General features: G+C 36.6%; 1 protein-coding gene across 1 annotated transcript; it reads right to left on the reverse strand.

Annotated features, from left to right (window-relative positions):
* Window positions 1-1,233: 1,233 nt before the first annotated feature.
* LOC115918338 (actin-related protein 3) lies at window positions 1,234-14,369 on the reverse strand. The gene is made up of 11 exons (XM_030974160.1): window positions 14,196-14,369; window positions 12,556-12,611; window positions 9,858-9,982; window positions 8,935-9,045; window positions 8,304-8,399; window positions 7,703-7,810; window positions 6,985-7,302; window positions 6,249-6,341; window positions 5,584-5,709; window positions 4,583-4,666; window positions 1,234-3,534 (listed from the first exon to the last, which is right to left on the reverse strand). Exons 1-11 carry the CDS (start codon window positions 14,237-14,239, stop codon window positions 3,439-3,441), a joined length of 1,257 nt encoding a protein of 418 aa, XP_030830020.1. The 5' UTR covers window positions 14,240-14,369; the 3' UTR covers window positions 1,234-3,438.
* Between the last annotated feature and the right edge of the window lie 5,012 nt (window positions 14,370-19,381).

The following is a 19,381-nucleotide window of genomic DNA, read 5'->3' on the forward strand; positions in this document are numbered from 1 at the left end:
TACTAAAATTTTAAAAAGTAAAAATTCAAGCATATATGACTCAGGATGGTCTTTTCTTTTTAGAGGATCTGTAATAATGTACTCTCCATAATATAATTTGAGAAGTGCCCCAAGGTGAAGGCACTTGTGAGAAAAACAGACAAACGGGAGAGTTATCCATGTCTATGTCACAATCCACTTACAAAATTCCAATTTGAGATTCGCATAGAAGTAGTGATCTCATATTTCAATCATTTATAACTTTCTTATTATTGGTCTGATTAATTTCAAACTTTCACCATTTTGAGTTTCTCTAATTTGTTTTGCTTTCATTCAAATGAATTAATGAACCTAGTAGGGTTGGATTGCCCTTTAATCATCAGTCTAAAATCAATGCATTCTGTATTTGGCTTAACATAAAGCATTTTGCAGATTGAATTTTCTCCATGTTTTGCTTGTCATTGTAACACCTCAATCCATTCTAGACAACTATCAACAAACTATACATACCGAGTTACAAAGATGTATCGTTTTGATGGCTGTTTTTATACCAAAATGTGTACAAATTGAGATTAAAATGCCAAAATGAAATTTGTGTTCAATTATTGCCGTTTGATTTACATCAAAGTGGTTTCAGTGTTGTAAGTACTGAGTAGCTTGTGAGATGTGAGAATGAGTAAGAATAAGGATAGCGTACATATACCGGTACAAAGATGAGAGAATGAAGTATACAGTGGAGAGAAAGAGAGAGAGGTGCACTGCATCAAAATATACCTGTAGATGTATATACAGTTAAGAACTGAATTATTCATACCCAAATATGTGAAAAATTGATTTGTACAGATTCATGTTCCTTGAGAATGTGACATTAAAAGGTATTCAACAAAGGCCCTAATTCAACCAGCCCACCTTTCATTCTCGAGTTACGAAAAACAAAACAAAACATAAAATTTACAAGGGGTATGAATAATTCAGTTGTTAATGGAGATTCTGCTTTAGTTAGCTTCTCTTATGTAAAAACTCCAAAAAGAGAAATGGAAACCATTAACATTTCCAATCACAATGCATTCAACTTTTTTTTTTACTTCTTATTGCAATAATTCTCACAACAAAACAAACAACAAACAATCTCCAGCATACCAAACTCACAATATCTACAAGAGGCATACCAAGCACAAATGAAAGAAATATATTTCTAACACTTTGAACAGACAGGAGCTACAATGCAAGAAAGCACCATACACAATAACCATGTAGGCATAATAAAAGTGTATTTATTAATTTGCATCAAATCAAAGGAAATGACCTGATTTGTGGATATATCATACTAAAAGACATGCAACAGTGACTGACCAATAAGGATATTCTAACAAGTTTTGTTAAGGCTCTTCAATGGTTACATGATATCTTAACCTCATGATGGACATTCATCTAACGGAGCTCAGAAGAAAAGATTTGTCTCTACTAGGTTCGGTTTGGGAAAGACGATAGTAACTATAATTGATGATGTAACCTTTACCCAGTACTAGGCAATCATGCAATACTGATTAGACTTGGTCCAATATCCAAATCATTTTCATGGTATCAATTTGCAAAATATTCTATTCAAATGTCTATACAATAGTAGAGATAAAGCATGGTGTTGTCTTTTTGTTTCCTAGCAAAATAATTCCAAGGAATACTACTCAAATGCATTCTAATACCGCTCATCAAATACAAGTGCAGATGATCGTTATGACATTACAAATGGTATGCACTATTTTCCTCAAAGGTTTGAGCAATTTTTAACTACATTCATGATTATGTAAATACATGAGAAAAATTGAACCATGCTGTTCTTAACTCCTTCCTTTTCTCTAAAATCAGGCACTTTTTACGTTTCCTACATATAACGAGGGACATCAAAGAAAAGCTGCACATGATATACCGTAGAAAGAACAAATACTTTGGAAGCATACTCGGCTATCTACTGATGATGAATTTCCCAAAGAAAAGCAAGAAGAAGCTGCCTGAGTTTCATAACCAAATATTCCACCAGAACAACTATTCTTTACTTATAATACTACATAGTAACACACAACGTGGATGTAGGTAAAATATCAACCTCCAAACAAAAACCAAACAAATCTGTACATATTTTGAGGTGTTTTTATGGAGTGGTCATAATAAATGGGACTTTTTCCCCCAGCTTTCATCTCAATAAAAGCATGTTGGATGCTCTTTCCTTCTTAACAACTGGAGAAAAAATGGTTTCTGTCATTCAGGATTACGGTAGCCTTTATTCAAATCCTGGATTGTAAAAGTCAACATGAAGTTTCCTGTATAAAGTTCACATACCATGTCTTACAACACAACTCTTTCTACCACAAGGAATTTTTGTATCGGAAATCAAATGGTTGTTCATCAAACTTAAGTGCTTTTTAAAGAGATTATTTAGCCAGCTTGATACTGGATTAAATCAATGTGCTGCTTTCAAATGAAGAATAAATACATTTTAACAAACTTCAGATTAAATATTTACCTAAGTACACAAGCATTATTCCAAACTAATTGTGAAAGTCAATGTTTTTTATGCTACATCATGAATTAAACTACCGTATATGCTCTATCCATTAGAAAAAATGTATAAAATCATCACATGTACAGTAAGGTAAATCATATTTAGATTTTTACAACATACTGCCACAATGATTAAGACTATACAACAAAAAATAATCAGTAGAAGGAACAGATTGATGCATAATTTGAAATAAAACAAGGTGGCTTGTAACATACATCTATATCCAAATATAAAGCCAATCCATACATTATAATTAAAATTCAAACTTATCCCATACAATTTTATCACAATCTTGGTAAGTTTCTAATAATCTTGATCTTTATTTGGTAATGATAGATAAGTTGGTGAGAATATCATCTACATATGCATGAATATAAAATATCACTACGTTGCTCCCTGTCTTTCTACCTGCCACAAGAGGGAAGCATTCAAGACATGGCTAAGAAACTGGAATAATATCTCCTCTTTAATTCTAATCATCATCATCACTGTCATCATCATCTTATTCTCAATATCACCATCATCACCATACATTCATGGTTATCAGATTGTGGAAATAATTTTGAATTGAATTGAAAAATGATTCATTTCATCTCAGATTGGTCATCAAACTAGTCTATCACATTCTGTGATAGATACAGAATTTATTGGGGGGGGGGGGGGGGGGGGGGGGCACGGTAAACAAAGGGGAAAATGTTGATGATGATAACTGAGATAGCGATTATGAAAATGATGATGCTTTTAAAGTGGTGATCTTGTTATTGGCAAAAAACCAAGACATTTTCAAAGTGATGATGTTGATTATTTTAATCTTTCCATGGTTGTCAATAGCATTACAATCTCTATATATTTCCTCTCTACCTCCCATCACTTCTGTCTCTCTCTCTGTTTGTCGCCCTCTATGCCATGGCTCCAAAGACAGGGTTGTGGCGACAGATGCTGGGTCCAATCTCATCATAATCAGACTTAGTATGAGAAGCAGTGTAGAACTCCGGCTGAATGAGCAAAATAAAAACAGATATGTATATCATGATATCAAAAGTGTACAAAAAATACAATTGAAATACCTGATTGGTAAATATAAGATCTGCAAATAAACCGGTTTCTAGAATTTAATTGGTCGGATGAAAACACGTAACCATGTATTCTTTCCTGCTCCGCCTAACGTGCAAAAAAAAAAATAGCTTGTGCATTAGTGATATGAACTGCGATCGGTTAAGCTGCAATGAGCAGGACAATGAACGAGACTTAACCTGTGTACAGTGCATATTCACTAATGCACTCGGAAACATGAATCATTTGTATAATATCACACTATCATCTCTAAGGCCAACTCGTTATAAAATGGTTACTGATTTCAATCCTTTCATAATCTCCTATTGATCTTACATTGCAGGGCTACATACTAATGATGTTCCCAAGACGCATGGATCAAGGTTTTTCAGGGGTTTGCCTGCATAGATCTAAGTAAGAACTTGTGGGTGCACCAAATCCATGTTTAGGCTCATTCAGATATGATGCAGTAAGCCGCCACAATTTAAAAAAAGCCTAATTTGTATTTATTTGTGTAAATGAATAACTACTGTGCGCTACAAAGTTCCTGCGCATATTCACTGAGTAGCTCTGTGTTATAACATACAGAACAGGACATTGTTCATGTTACCCAATGCAGTAATGAGTTTTTTCCCTTTTGGAGTGTGTGTGTGTGTGTGTGTGTGTGTGTGTATATGTGGGAAGGAGGGAGGGGGAATGTAGTTTACAGAGGCATGCTTGACGCAGTAATAGTAATCCAGGGGGTAATTGTATCCAGGTAAAGTTGCCCGGGGAAAAATTGTCCACAGTAAAAAATTTAGGGGTACTTTTTGTCTGGGGGTGATGATTCACCAAGAGTTAGTTGTCCAAGAGGGTTAGTATCAAGGGGCAAAAATGTCCAAGGATAATAATCAAAAGGGGTAGTTGTCCCTGAATCAATATATAAATATCTTTGTTAAAAAAGAAGGGGAAAAAATCCAAAGAGAGGATGCACAATGATTAGAGACTTACCGTAGATGCGAGCATACTGCCTCCAAACCAAACAGCGTATCGCTGCATGTGATGTGTGATGACTTGAGTCTCGATGGGCTTGGGCTGAAAACAAAGTCAAAGATGGAAAGTACACATCTAAGTTGGTATCCTCACAAGATATCACAGATTTAGATTCTAACACATCCACAATTCAAATAAACTTTCTCTCTCTCTCACTCTGAATGCTGCTACATTGTTGGACCAGTTCAAGATATATTTGAATGATCACTTATTTTGTCAGAGAACATGTTTTATAAGTCTCTGCTGGTCTTTTGGAATGTTTTATCATTGTTTACATGTCCTTCATATTACTCTGTGGAGCATATTGTGAATCCCCTTCTGCAAGATGAAAGCGCTCTACCAGATACTCTATGGATTGGATTGGATCACTCTCACAAATCATGAAATAATAACAAACCTACATGTACAAAAGGTATTAGTTTGATCTAAAGCATCATAATGATGTACATTATATCTTTACTTAAAGTCTTGTAATGTTGCCTATTTTATTTTATTGAATAGTCAACATACACAAAGTCCAAATTGTGAAGTTGATCTGGGTAATCATGTTAGTATATCATACAGATATTGACTGGTATGTGGGGCACCAGGTGATTTCAAAACTGTGCTGTGACCTGAGACAAAGTATGGGGCATAGTACACTCTTGAGGCAACTAAGGGTTAAATTTTTCTTTTTTAAATCCCCAAATTAGATGACGGTATATCTTATTTCTGATAACCTATCATGTATGTGAATCCTTAAAAAGGGAAGCTGCGTTAATAACATGTAGGTACAAGAAGAGCGATTGCTGAGACAATAATTTGTTCCACTGCACTATATGACATGGCATCTAATGGTAAATGTCATGCCTATAGTACCAATTAATAAAGCAGCCTATATGATATACAAATACTTGTATTAAATTCAACATTAAGGAGTAAGATGGCTTCTATTGCAGCCATGATATGAGGTATCTCACCTTGAGTTTGCCTCCGCTGAGCTGTTCACTAAGCTTGAGACGATTATCCACAATCCTCTGCACATCACGCTTCAACTTCCTGCCAAAGTCACGGAACATGGTGGAGCCTCCAGACAGAACAATGTTCTAATCAAACAAATCAAACATTTAATATTAATACAATATTATAATATAATGTGTAAAGAATGATACTTCCTTCTACTATAATACATGATACTTCCTTCTACTATAATACATCATACACAATACAGAAATACTGACTGCTATGAGGGGCATGGTTAAAACTATGGCCTGCGGTGATCTCGAAACCGTACTGTGCCCTGAAGACAAAGTCGAGGGCATATTGTAAAGTCCTAAAGTCACAGGGGAGCTATAGTTATAACCTTGACCCCAATATAAGCAGTTTATATTTGATTTATATACTGCATTCTGCATGTTAATTCTCAAAAACTAGATATTTTGACAAAATATGCTTGTCAAAAACTATTTATCTGTTGGAAACTCTATGTTCATTGAGGGTGTATTTTAACTTTCAAAATCTCTTAACAGAAGAAATATTTGAAGCTCATATTTTAAATATAGTATTATGACATGGCTCTACTAACATGCAGAACAAATGTATTATTTTGTAGATTGGTAGACTTGAATGAGAGACGGTAGGTTACCTTATAGAGTGGTCTCCTGACGTCAATGGGGCAGTTCTGGATCACGTTGTCCACCGTCTCAGAGATGGGGGTGGTGAAGTCAGGGTTGGAGAACTAGAGAGGAAAGCAATGGCAGGTAAACCTTTGACAATCATCATTCCTGACACAATTATGGGAAGCATAAATATTTACCTATCTATCAATATTTTTATCTCCAAATTACCCATGTTTATGATTAATATATTGCTTTTTAAACATAATCAACATATCTTCATCACCACCACCATCATCATCATCTTCATCATCAAGTCGGCATCATCATTGACTATCTCATGAATGTTCTCATCTTGCCTTCATTAATAACACTTCTGTTTGTTACACGTAATTATGGAAAAAAGACCCAATTTAACACATATCTGCTTGCTATAAAAAAAAAAGTTTGAATAAGTGTGGCTTATCTGTCAATCATACTATTGTCTATGCATAATTAATATTATTGACTGAAGGTCTCTAACAAAATGCCTATAAGTGACAGGACAGGAGGCCTTTATAGACAGGTGACAAGTTGACGGCAGATTGAAATCAGTCCTGTTTCCCTTAAGACAAAATTTCTCGTTTAAATATATTAATTGAAACCATTGTGTAACAACGATCTGCCTACAAAGACCACTTTCTGTGTCTCCCTAGGGCAGTATTTTTCTTGGTGTCTCCCTAGGGTAGTATTTCGATACAGATTTGAGATGAGCGCTGTTTGTACCTCAGGATGGAAGAAGATCTCAGGTCCCAGGAATCTCTCGTAGGCCACGTCAACGCTGAACTTCTGCTTGGTGATAGAGTTGACTCCATCAAACTTCTTGATCCATTTGGATGGATCGGTGTCGTACTTGGTGAACTCCTTGGCGATGTCTGGACAGATGTATCCCCAACGTTCCTTGATTGCCTTGGCTGTCTCTAAGGACTGTTCAGGAGGTATGCCTGGTTCACGTTCTCTTAGAAGCTGCTGGATGAAGTATGTGATATCACGACCAGCGATAGGAATGTGCTTGATACAGCTGCCGATGACGTAACCCTCAGCCTGAAAAATACAACATTAAAGGGTCACAAACAATGTAAACTTATATGAGCACAATAATAATCATTACAGGGGACAAGCAATATTTATAACACACACATGGTCTCTTCCATGCTATACATGCCAAAACAACAAGCTATACAATTCAAAACCATACTTCTCTGTCTATTCACAATCCAATCCAAAATGTATTTGATATAGCTTTCCATTGCTTCACATGTTTGGGTCACTTAAACAATTGTAAGTAACAAATTTTACTTTCACCTATTGATTAAAATATTACTACAAAACAGTCACGTTTCATGTGAATATCATTAGGAATGGTCTACAGGAGAGGGGTCTCTTGCATGCATTCATTCTGTCCCTCATATGGAAGGGGGGGGGGATAGATAAGATAACATACCACAGGTATAACGTGAGTCACACCATCACCACTGTCGACCACGACACCGGTCAGAGAACGTTCTGCTTGCTGCCTTGATGTCCAGGATGCTGCTAGGGCTAGCACAGCCTACAGAGTGGAATGAAAACATCAATCATTAGTTTCTTATAGATTATATTTGGTATACATCAATGATTAGTGTCTTATAGATTCATACTTGTATACATGCTGGATGACAGTTCCTGTCCCTTCATGAAGAGGTCACATCTCTAAATCAGCTTTTGAAATGCTCTCACATGGTCTGTGCCTTTTCTTGTGGTGTACACATAATGGATATAATCTCAATCATAAAACTGCATGGACATGCACTCTTAAATTGGTGTAAGACCAATAAGATAGGCTACACCCCCATGATTTGATTGTAAAAACATTAAATGACACATGTCTTTGAATTAGTTTGCAAGGATATGTAAGACTAAACAAAAGAAAAAAACAAATAAAACAAAACAAAGAAAAGGATTAATTCAATACAAATATTACCAGTTTATATCCTTTTTGTCCATGAAAAACATTAATAACACCAAACAGTAAAAATCCTCAACTGAATGAATCTTTTACTTACTTGTACAGCAATGTAGAGTCCTGGAACATTGAAAGACTCAAACATGATCTCAGCGAGGTACTCTCTGTTCTCTGGTGTGTTCAGGGGAGGTTCCGTCTGTGCAAAACATATATGTCAAATAACTTGATTTCTATGGAAGCATTTTTGAAAACTTGGGACTAACCAACATTTTCTATTTTTAGACATTTTTTTACTAAATGCAGGTGATGAAACATATAATCTAGGAATCCCATACATTCATGAAATAAAGAAGAATATTTCAATCAAACGTGACACTAAAACCTTATGACTTTCCTTTCCAAAAGAAAACTTTTACAAGTTATACTACATCACTTTTCCCCTTTCATCAATGCCCAGTCTCTTATTATTTGTTAATTAAAGTGATATATAAATATGTCTGTCTTTAAACAAACACACATGTACTTTTCATTAACAACCAGTGATATCAGAGTAGAAGTATCGTTTATGATTTGTAATGGTTCTTTTATGTAATGTGTCTCATATGACATGACTGTTTTTTCTATTTATTTCTTTTAAAAGCAAAAAAATCTCTTGACTTAAGGATAAAATAATGGTAGGAACACCGCATAAAAAGTACCCAATGGTCACATCGAGGTTATGTGAAACTTACCAGCAAGAAGTAATGGTCTTCTGGTTCTGCTCTCAGATATTTGAAAATACTTTGTTCTAGAAACCTCTCCATCAAGTCCCAATCCTCAACGATTCCATGACGAATAGGATACTGGTGTGCAAGGCAAAAGAATCATACAGGAAATATATATTACAGTAATGATAATAATGATAATAATAACAATAACCATAATACTCAGTTTTTGCAAAGCTCATATCACTACCTATCCAAGTCTACACATATACAGGTATGTGCTTCAAAAGAGCTCTGAATTATTAACTTAGCTCAGCTTCCTCAACCTAATGAAGGCACAGAAGCTTTAATAAATTAGTCCCTACTTTACCTATTTACATCACCTGAGTCAAGTGTGGTAATTAAAAGATCAATTGAGCCACTGAACACAGACAAGCCATTCTCCTTAAAGAAATAGTCGTCCTTTGAAAGTATCAACTTGTCAATAAATGTAGCAGGCTTGTTACTGAGTGACAAAATACTTTTGAGAAGATCATTTAATGATTAATGCTACTCAGTACTTACACTACAAGAAGCATCATAGCATTCAATAGGTGAATCCTTTCAAGTAATACAACATTTGTTAGAATCAGGGGTGATAATGAGCACAAAAAAGGGGGGGGGGGAGGGTTTTCCCCTCAACCACATCCCCTTTGAGTAAAAAAAAAAAAAAAAAAGAATTCAGGGAAAAAATGGCATCTAACAACATTCCCCCCTTTTGAGGAAGGAAAATTGGGGGCCATATAGGGAAAAATAGGTAAGAATAAAGAAAATAAGGGGAAAATCTGGAAAATCAGGAAAAAATAAAGAAAAACAAATTGAAAAAAAAATCTAAAAAATCAGGAAACCGATTTAAATCGGGTTATTAAAATCAGGTTTTATCAGGCCTGTAGAATGATGAATACACATACCTTGCAAGCGTAGTTTGGTTTATCAATGGCTTCATCTCCAATGAAGAAATCCAGATCTTCCACACCCTTCCCTAATCTTCGAGAAGCTTGATCTCCAACTTTAGCTGATTCTTTGATCGCAATGGCTGGTGATGAAAAGAAAAATTAAAATAAATCACGTTTTGTTTTACCACATCACTTTTACTGTACCACACACTCTGAAACTTGTGCTGTTCTCAGGAAGAAAAATAGAGCCTTGCATATATAAATATCTGAGGAGGAATACAGAGAACATAAAGGATACGTGCAATGAACTGAAGGAAGAGAGGTCTGCTTTAATGTACATGTTTAAAAGCATTAATTAATATCTTTAAAACAGTTATCATCGTATTGCACCAGTTTTCCATTATTTCCTTCTTTTAAAAAAAAATCATATACCAGTACTAACATTCTTCTGTTATACCTTTTAAAGCTTCCCTTCACAGATGTATAGAGAAATATGAGCAAATTGCTTACCATGTGACATAGTGCTGTAAGTCAGACGCTATGTTCGTGTTCGGTTCGGTTCGGCAGAGTTCGGCAATTTTTCACCCGAACTTGGTTCGGTTCGGGGTTCGGTAATTTAATAGCAAGCAGCGTTATAGCCACGGCGGTCGGGACTGGGCAGGCCGCCCGCCCTGCCGGGCCCGACCGGCACAGAGGACTTCTGCACACTGCTTCCGACCAGCACAAATTTCACATTAAAAAACTGCTCTAAACGTAATTATTTGTGAAGAAAAATACTACTTACATTCGTATTTCCGTCTTGAATCGTGTTTTATTTTCAATTTTAAAAGAATCATGTTTTCAATTTGTCAATCAATGATATTTTTAAAAGATTTTCCGAGACGGTTGTTGTCTAATGTTAGAGTCATACAAGGTGCCATCTTGAATAGAAATTTTCAGGCTCGCCAAGAACTGTTTTTTTATAAGTTTTTATTTTCAATAGGAAAAATATAAAATCCCTATTTTTCCTGAATAAATAAATACCATACGATAATAAATATTTATTTCATTATTTATATTGTAAAATTTGTCCGATATGGTTACAATTAAAATATTAATGTTTTGTTCAACGGGTTTGAGCAAATTGAGCTAAACTTGTTTTGATCACGCACATGTATTCTTGTTTATGGCTTGCGATCGCGACGTAGCGTGGTCAGGATTTGGGATTTAAATGGCGCCAGTGAAGTTGCGCCCACCACTGGATAGGCATAAATCACAAGGGCGGAAAATGGGAAAAAAAGTAAATATAATATGAGCAATCATAACATGAAAATTAGGTACAAAATGAAAAGTTTATTAGCTTGCAAAAACGTTTACATTTTTTTTGCCGAACATCCGAACCAGGCCTTTGCGTTCGGTTCGGTTCGGTTCGGTTCGGAAGTGCCATGTTCGGCGAACTTCCGTTCGGTTCGGCGGTTCGGCTACAGCACTAATGTGACATGTGTTCCTGAAAAAAGTCACTAATTTAAAAAATCACTAATTTTTCTTTGGTGTACCTCAGGGCTTATATCAAGTTTTCAACATATTGACTACCGTATTTGCCGGCGATAAGGCCGCACCCCCGATTTTGACATTAAAAAAAAAAATTAAAAAAAATAAAAAAAATCTTTTGCCAAAGTCGGGATTCGATCTCTTGCGTACAAATGTTCATGTGACTAAAATCACTGCCTTATACCGCTCGGCCATCACGCACTGATGATAGCTCATGTAGTTTTTAGTGATGTATACATTGCGCCTCTCTCTTGTGTATTGAAATGGATTCAAAATAGTGACTTTGCGTGCTGGATACTTCGCGGCAGCTCCGATAAACAGGCCCTTCTTTTACTTTTGCAATGCATTGGCACAAACTTAGATCAAGATCTATCGGCAGATGTTGTTTTTGGAAGTTTTTTTTGTCAACAATGCAAGATAAAATCGTCGGTAAGATGTGTGGAAATGTGTAGTTATTGTACCGTTCGTAGATCCAGTCCTATATGTGCAAGCAGGCCTCTCGCCAAGAAATTAAAAACGCGTGGCGCGACCCGAGGGAAAATTTGACCCCCCCCCCCCCCCCCCCCAAAAAAAAAAAAAAAAAAAAAGTAAAAATTTGATTTTTTTTTTTTTTTTTTTTTTTTTTTTTAAATTTAAATTTATTTTTTTACAAGTATTACAAGTAATTTGATGAATTTTTAATACCATACCTGCCAACCCTTACGAATAATTCAGAATATTCTGTTTTTTGGGGATTTCTAGGACCAGAAAATCCGGAATTTTCTGATTTTTCAAAAAAAAAAAAAAAAAAAAAATGATTTTTTTTTTTTTTTTTTTTTTTTTTTTTTAAAGAACGCGTGGCGCTAGGTCGGGCCCATCAGGAACGCGTGGCGCGCGCGCCACGCGTTATCTGTGTACGCGAGGGCCATGTGTGCAAATTTGTGCTGGTTTTGACTTACTTTTTTTTATTTAAAATTTTTTTTTTTACTCTTTCGTCGCATAGGCCGCACCCCGACTTTTTGATATTTTCTCTTCCAAAAATACTGCGGCCTTTACGCCGGCAGATACGGTACTGAATTCTCTCATTCCAATGGGCGTCATACATGGACCAATCAATCTCATAGGTAATGGGTTCATACATGGACCACTCAATCTCATAGGTAATGGGTTTATAATGGATTTAATTCAAGTATTATCGGCTCACCTGAGGGAATGATGTACTGAGGCTCAGTGTTTCCTGCAAAGCCTAACTTGCAGTATCTGGTGGAAAAAAATAAACATAATAATAATAATATATCACTTATTACTGCTTCTAAGCATTACTATTTTCAACCTGGGATTGACCGAGTTACCCCAACAAGGTGCTTTGGCATTCAATGACTTTCATCCTGTCAGGTACTCATTTACATCACCTGGGTAGAAAGTGGCAAAAGCAGATGAAAGTCTGGCAAAAGGACATTAGTGCCATGGCAGGACGCGAATAACAAACCGAGTGATCCAGTACGGTGATATATCCACTTCATAAAATCAAGTTTCTGCTGCTTTTAATGTAAAATGATATACATGTACATGTTTTAACTGGATTAATAAACAACTATTGAATTCTCTAAAAAAAATGCAATCATACATGCACTCTAGATATGATCATTGCAAATATGTTTGTACACAACAACCCCTCTATGAGATAAATAAATTCCATCATTGACATCTAAGAAAATTATAAGTAATGTAAATGAAACTATCACTTGGATATATATACTTGGACCTGGCCAGATATGACGAGAGAGTTGCCACTTTGGAATTCATGGATTACAAGTTACAACTGTTTTAATTTTCATGATTTCCAGTTTTTAACTGAATTTTGATCTAAACTTTCCCTAGAGTCTAATCTGAATCTCTCATTTTTCAGATTTTATAAAATCAAGAAAACCTTAGGGTGACTTCCCTCTTTAATAACCATACCATAACCATAGCCTAGGTTATTATTACAGTTGTTTATATTCTATAGATGAAATATGTACACTTGTGAGTTGTGTAGATGCTTAGATATGTGTCACCCTTTCTAACATAATTTAGCTCAGAGACAGAGTCAGACCAAGACCAAGACCAAGACCCTATAGTTATAACATGATTTAATCATAAATGTTAACCAAATTTTGTCAGACTCAAGACCTACTTCTAATACAGCCCTTGAAAACTATAACATGCAATTTCGTGTAATCTTTAACTAAAGATTATGACTTGGTCATAAAATAGGAAACCACTAATTCTTTCATTTTCACCAATGCCAATGCACAGCCACAGGCACTCAAAATAACTTGAGCAGATATATCTGTGAATGTGATGATCATGATTTTAGTGATTTCCTATTCCAGTTGTTCCACAATATGTCCAAGATCACCCTGCCTTTCTTTCAACTGGTTTCACACTGTTCTATATAAATCCATATTAAGATTAGTCAAATTGGCCGTGCTTTTGAAAGTCACAAAAACACAATCAATTCTCTTGTCTTTAGCACTTCCTTTTGGCGTAGGATATTATAGCACTAGGCGTTGTGGCGTGCGCCTGTAATCCAGCTAAAAAGTGGAAGTTACAAACTGATTCAGCCCAGGACGCAGGTTCGAAACTGAGTCACGTCTTTCGGATGGTGACGTTTAAAGGTCGGTCCCAGACGTAAATAATCATATCTGATTGATACACGTCTGTAAAAACCCAATACACACACACACACACACACTAGCGTCGAATGAACATAAAGATGGGAGTTGCCCTTTCATGTTCAGTAACAAGTGCGATAAAAATGAAGCTTTACGGAATACTGATAGAAAGAATATTTTAACTTACCCTGTCCCCGGATCAATAACACATGCCGGTAACCTGTTAGCCATGATTCTAGTTGTAGTCCGGTCCACAACCTTCAGAAAAAGGAGTGTTTTTGGCCACTTATCTGGATTCCGCACAAGGAACTAGATCGCGGAAGGGTTACAATAAAACACTACACACGCAAAGTGAGTTTCTTGCTTCCTGAATATCTCTCCGTCAACGTAGATGGGGCTATGTTTAAAAACACAGCGAGTGCTAGTGGACAAGGCCAGTCAATAATTATAAATTGTCTTGTGTTTTATTAGTACATGTAGTAGAACCTAGTAGTATTATTATAATTATCATGACAATAATTATCATAATAATAATTTAATGAGATAAACAATAAATGTGAGCGAGTGAGCGTAGCGAGCCAGTTTTGGAGGAAATTTGAGAGAAAATGCTCTTAGTCGTTTTAAATTAGGGGCACATAATTATTATTACTTTTTTTCAATCTCTTACTATATACTACTCCGTTTTCGCCTTCTATAATACCTTTCTAATTCAGACCTACTATATTGTGTTAATCAATACGGGAGACTATTCACATACAAGCTTTGCTTTTTATTAAGGCTCCCCACGTTTTACATTGTATTACCTTGCCTGTCATATCTATATATTTCGAAACTTCGTACTTATTTCCCCGTACATTATACTTGATTTGATTTTTTTTTTTGGGGGGGGGGGGGTGTAATCTACGCTTATATAGTTGTATAAAAATAAAACAAATTTGTACTTGTTTTGATGTAAATGTGAAACAAATAAGCTTCAAACTTCAAACATCAGGGAGGTTGTTATATGAGAAATTTATTGTTTTTAAGGAGAAGAGGGGGTGATAACAACATAGCACGTATGGTAATCACGTCTCAGTCTTTTTAACACGAATGTCATTTGGTAATTTAAATGCAGTTGCCTGAATTCAAAAACTCCGAAATTGTCTAAATTGTATATTCTCGAACAAAGGGCAGTTGATTACCTTGAAAAATCATGCGTACGCCACTGGGCATGGGGTTTAAAGGATGATAGTGTGAAAGATGCCTCTTTTAGAAGTTGAGTATAATAATGCCATGATAATAACAGAGGCAACGATTAGTGTTAAAAGGGCACGCTTCTTATATATCTAGAAAAAGGACATTCGGTAGCTTTGAAAACGAGCACGATTATATTTCTAAAAGGGGCACAGCCTTTTGCTCTTATGAAATGATTGTGCCCCTGCCCTGGGTCCACTGCCTTGCATTGTGGTGTTTAAAAAAAAGTTTCTACTGCTACACGAAGCTGCTCCGATTCTTTCAAACTATTGTAGCTCTTTAAACAGGTAAGATGACCGCAAAATGGGATTAAGCGACAGTGGGGACATAGGTATAAAAAAGGCACATATTTATCGAAGGGCAATTACGTCAAAAGTAACAAGGGAAACTTATAAAATTTGAAAGGAAAACTTATTATATGTGAAAAGGGGCATTTATGATAATAGGAAGGGGATCGTATTAGAAAAAGAAAATGGGTACGTATCAAAAGGGAAAGTGCACTAATTTTTATTAAAATAGAAAAGGGGGCACCTGTCAAAGTAAAAAGGAGCACTTATCAGAAATTATTAGAATGGAAAATGCACTTATTATAAAGGAAAATGGGCTCTTGTCAAAGTAGAAGTGGCACATATCAGATTTGGATTGGGGGAATCAACACAGAGGTGGAAAGAGGGGGGGGGGTCTCCCCCGGAACGCCACCTCTTACTGTTATTCAGTGGCATAGCGTGGGTTCAGTCATGGGGGGGGGGGGACAACAGTCTTTAGTCTACTATATCAACGTTTTTCAACCTCATCTTTTTTAGTCACGGCATCTTTATGGAGTTGAAAAGTTTCGCGTGACCCTAAATCCGAATTCGTCAAAAAGGATTCGTTGTCCATCCCTCGCAGTACACATAGACGTGAGGGCCTTTTGCCCCGAAATTTACTAACCGGATCTGAAATATTGCGAGCGAGTAAAATTTTAGTACTTTTATTGTGGAAAAAATGTAATTTAGTCATCAATATACACTAGATAAAATTGAAGAGTTATCAACGTTGCGAGAATTGAAGCGAACGAGGACAATAAAAGACCCTTTGTTGCAGTACGGTATTAATTTCATTTCGATATAAAATACAACAATTAAGGTTATATTCCCCGGTTATATTCGGGCAGCTAGGTGCCCTAATATCATCATATCATCATATGGGAATGGTTATGGCCCTCGCTTTCTGACAGTATCCCGTTTCTAAATTTTGCGAGCGAGCGAAGCGAGTAAGACAAAAGTATACTTTATATCTCAGAAATGTTATTTCTTCATCAAACCTAGCGAGATTTCGTTATATATTTTGCGCATCTTGCAGTTTCTGAAATTGACGTTATTTCAAAATACATGTATGCTTTTGATATAGTCTAACTAAAAATATGCCTACTCTCGCGACGTATAATAATAAAAATTATAATAAAATAAAATTAATGCACTTCTTACAGAACATTTCATTTGAGACTTATCATGTTGTCCCTACGTTACTGATTCACATATAAGTTATCTTTGAAGAGCGTTTATGAGCAATCCTACATTACTATAATTTTTTTTCTTCCCCCCCCCTCACTTTATCACTATGATTCTATTTTGTACTTAAATTTCTGTCAATATGTTCACTTATTATAACTTGCATATTTGTTTGTAAATTGTATTTTCATTGTTTTATATTCTGTTATATGTAATCACGGCCTCGCTGAAAAACAGCTTTTGCTGAATGCGGGCACAATAATGTATTGTGTTTTTAACCGTGAATACCATACCATACCATACTATCACGTTGTTTTTCCTTTTCCTTCATCTTTTTTGTTTTGCCATTCGTTTAGGCGGGTCGGTGGGATGCCCCCTGTGCTCCCTTAGCCACGCCACTGCTACTACCGTGCTACTACTACTACTACTACTACTACTACTATTCAGAGGCGTCTCTAAAGGGGGGTGTGGGGTGCCAGTGTCAGGATATTGTCGGTAAAATTGCGCTGCCGTCGGGGAAAAAAAGGGAGGGGGAAAAAAGAGGGAAAGGGAAAGAAGAGAAAAAATAAAAGAAAGAAAGGAATAGAAAGGAGAGAAAGAAAAGAGGAGAGAAGAAAGAAAGAGAAAAAAAGAAAGAAAAAAGGGAGGAGAGGAAAGAAAGGAAAAGAAAGAAAAGGAGAAAAGGAAAAATAGGGGAAGAAAAGAGAGAAAGAGAGGAGAGAGAGGGGGAGGTAGGAGCCTGAGACAGGAGGGGTGGGAATAAAAGAGAGAGGGGGTTGTTGGGTGGAGTCGTCTCGTCGAGGGAGCAAAAAAGACACGCATAAGTATGTTGCTGTGTCGGGTCAGCTGTATCGGTATTCTTGCTCGATCCTCGTGTACTATATATCAATGCAGAAGTTTGAAGTCGGTGAGATGTATAATGTCGGTCGGCCGACAAGTTTTTTTCCCTACGAACTGTGACTTTTTATTCGTTATGACGACTTCGAGAGAGACTGCAAATATAATACTTGTATTTTCACGAAGTTTCACTTTCATATAATATCAGCTAAGGAAATCAGAGGTTTAAATTTTTCGGGTAAACTAAATTCAATTAAGAGTCAAGAACGTTACAACGAATAGTATTTTTTCTCTATTTTTAATGAAACGCCAAAGCTTCCGCGTTTCGCGCGGGAGGGGGGAAACTTCATTCAGACAAGGATAAAGAGTCGAGAACAGTACTACGAGTCGTCTTCTTTCTCTAATAATTTAACGAAACGCCAAAGCTTCCGCGTTTCGCGCGGGAGGGGGGAAACTTCATTCAGACAAGGATAAAGAGTCGAGAACAGTACAACGAATCATCTGCTTTCCTCATAATTTAATGAAACGTCAAAAATTCCGCGCTTTGCGCGGGAGGGGGGGGGGGGGGGGGGGGGGGGGGGGGGGGGGGGGGTGGGGGGCAGGCGCGGATCCAGGATTTCTTAGGGGAGGGGGCCCAACTTTTCACCCTTTGGCTCTCCAAAATTTAAAAATTAGCACCCCCCCCCCTTGAGCGCCAGGGGGGGGGGGGGGGGGGGGGGCATCGCCCAAAAAAGGTAAAAATCACGTTTACACGTTTTTTTCCCAGGGGGGGGGGGGAACTGAATTCAAACAATTAGAGTCGAGAACGGTACAACAAATGGCCTTCTTTCTATGATAATTTAATAAAACGTCAAAGATTTCGCGCTTTGCGAGGGAGGGAAAAAACTGACTTCAGACAATTAGGGTTAAGAGTCGTGAACGGTAGATGAATCATTTTGGGGTTAATCCCCCCTCATTTTTTTGTCAAATAAAGAAAAAAAAACTGACCTTACCCCCCCCCCCCCCCACTGAACGAAAATCGGTCGGCATAATTTTCCAATTTTCGGGACAAAAAAAAATGTGCTCTTACCCCCCCCCCCCCCCTCATTCAGCGGCCGGCTGGCTGAGTCGTTTTTTTTCAAATTTGAACCCCCCCCCCCCTTGAAAAAAATCCTGCGTACGCTACTGGCTATGATACTGACTAAGTTGACGAAATAATTCGTATATTTATGTCGTCGAGGAAAAGGACCATTTGCGCATCCGCAAGTAGATTATAGAAAGTATAGATAGTTCATATGAAAAACAATTTAGCTTTCGGCTCCAGAGTCGTGAAAAAGGCGCGCGACGCCCCTGCTACTTTTACCTCTTACCATATTTTTTTACTACTACTATTTAAACTACTACTAGACCCTAGTGATGATTCTGATGATGATATTTTCTCGTAGCGCATATTTATACAAAGTCCCTTGCGTTTTGCATAGTATTGCATAACGTTGATGTATCTTTCTCTACAATTATCTAATATGTAATTAAAATGATATAGACTAGGGTCTACTATAGAAAAGTGATTAATAAAATAAAATAGCTCATTTAGATCGAGCTTTCAGATTTGAAAGTTGTTGTTTAAACATAATGATGCATGATCGCCATTCGTTTATCTACATGTGTAATGTTTATTCAAAGAATTTTTAATTTCATGAAATTAATGAAAGAAGTGATGGCGAATATCATTACGGATTTATCTATGGGACTTATTGACGTTCGCGCGCAATCCTTTTAAAACCCCGCGCTTGTCCTATTGTATTGCTTGAACACGTGTGGAGACATTTCAACG

This window comes from Strongylocentrotus purpuratus, unplaced genomic scaffold, assembly GCF_000002235.5.
Source record: "Strongylocentrotus purpuratus isolate Spur 01 unplaced genomic scaffold, Spur_5.0 spur5_scaffold_7, whole genome shotgun sequence".
In the NCBI taxonomy this organism is placed as follows: Eukaryota; Metazoa; Echinodermata; class Echinoidea; order Camarodonta; family Strongylocentrotidae; genus Strongylocentrotus; species Strongylocentrotus purpuratus.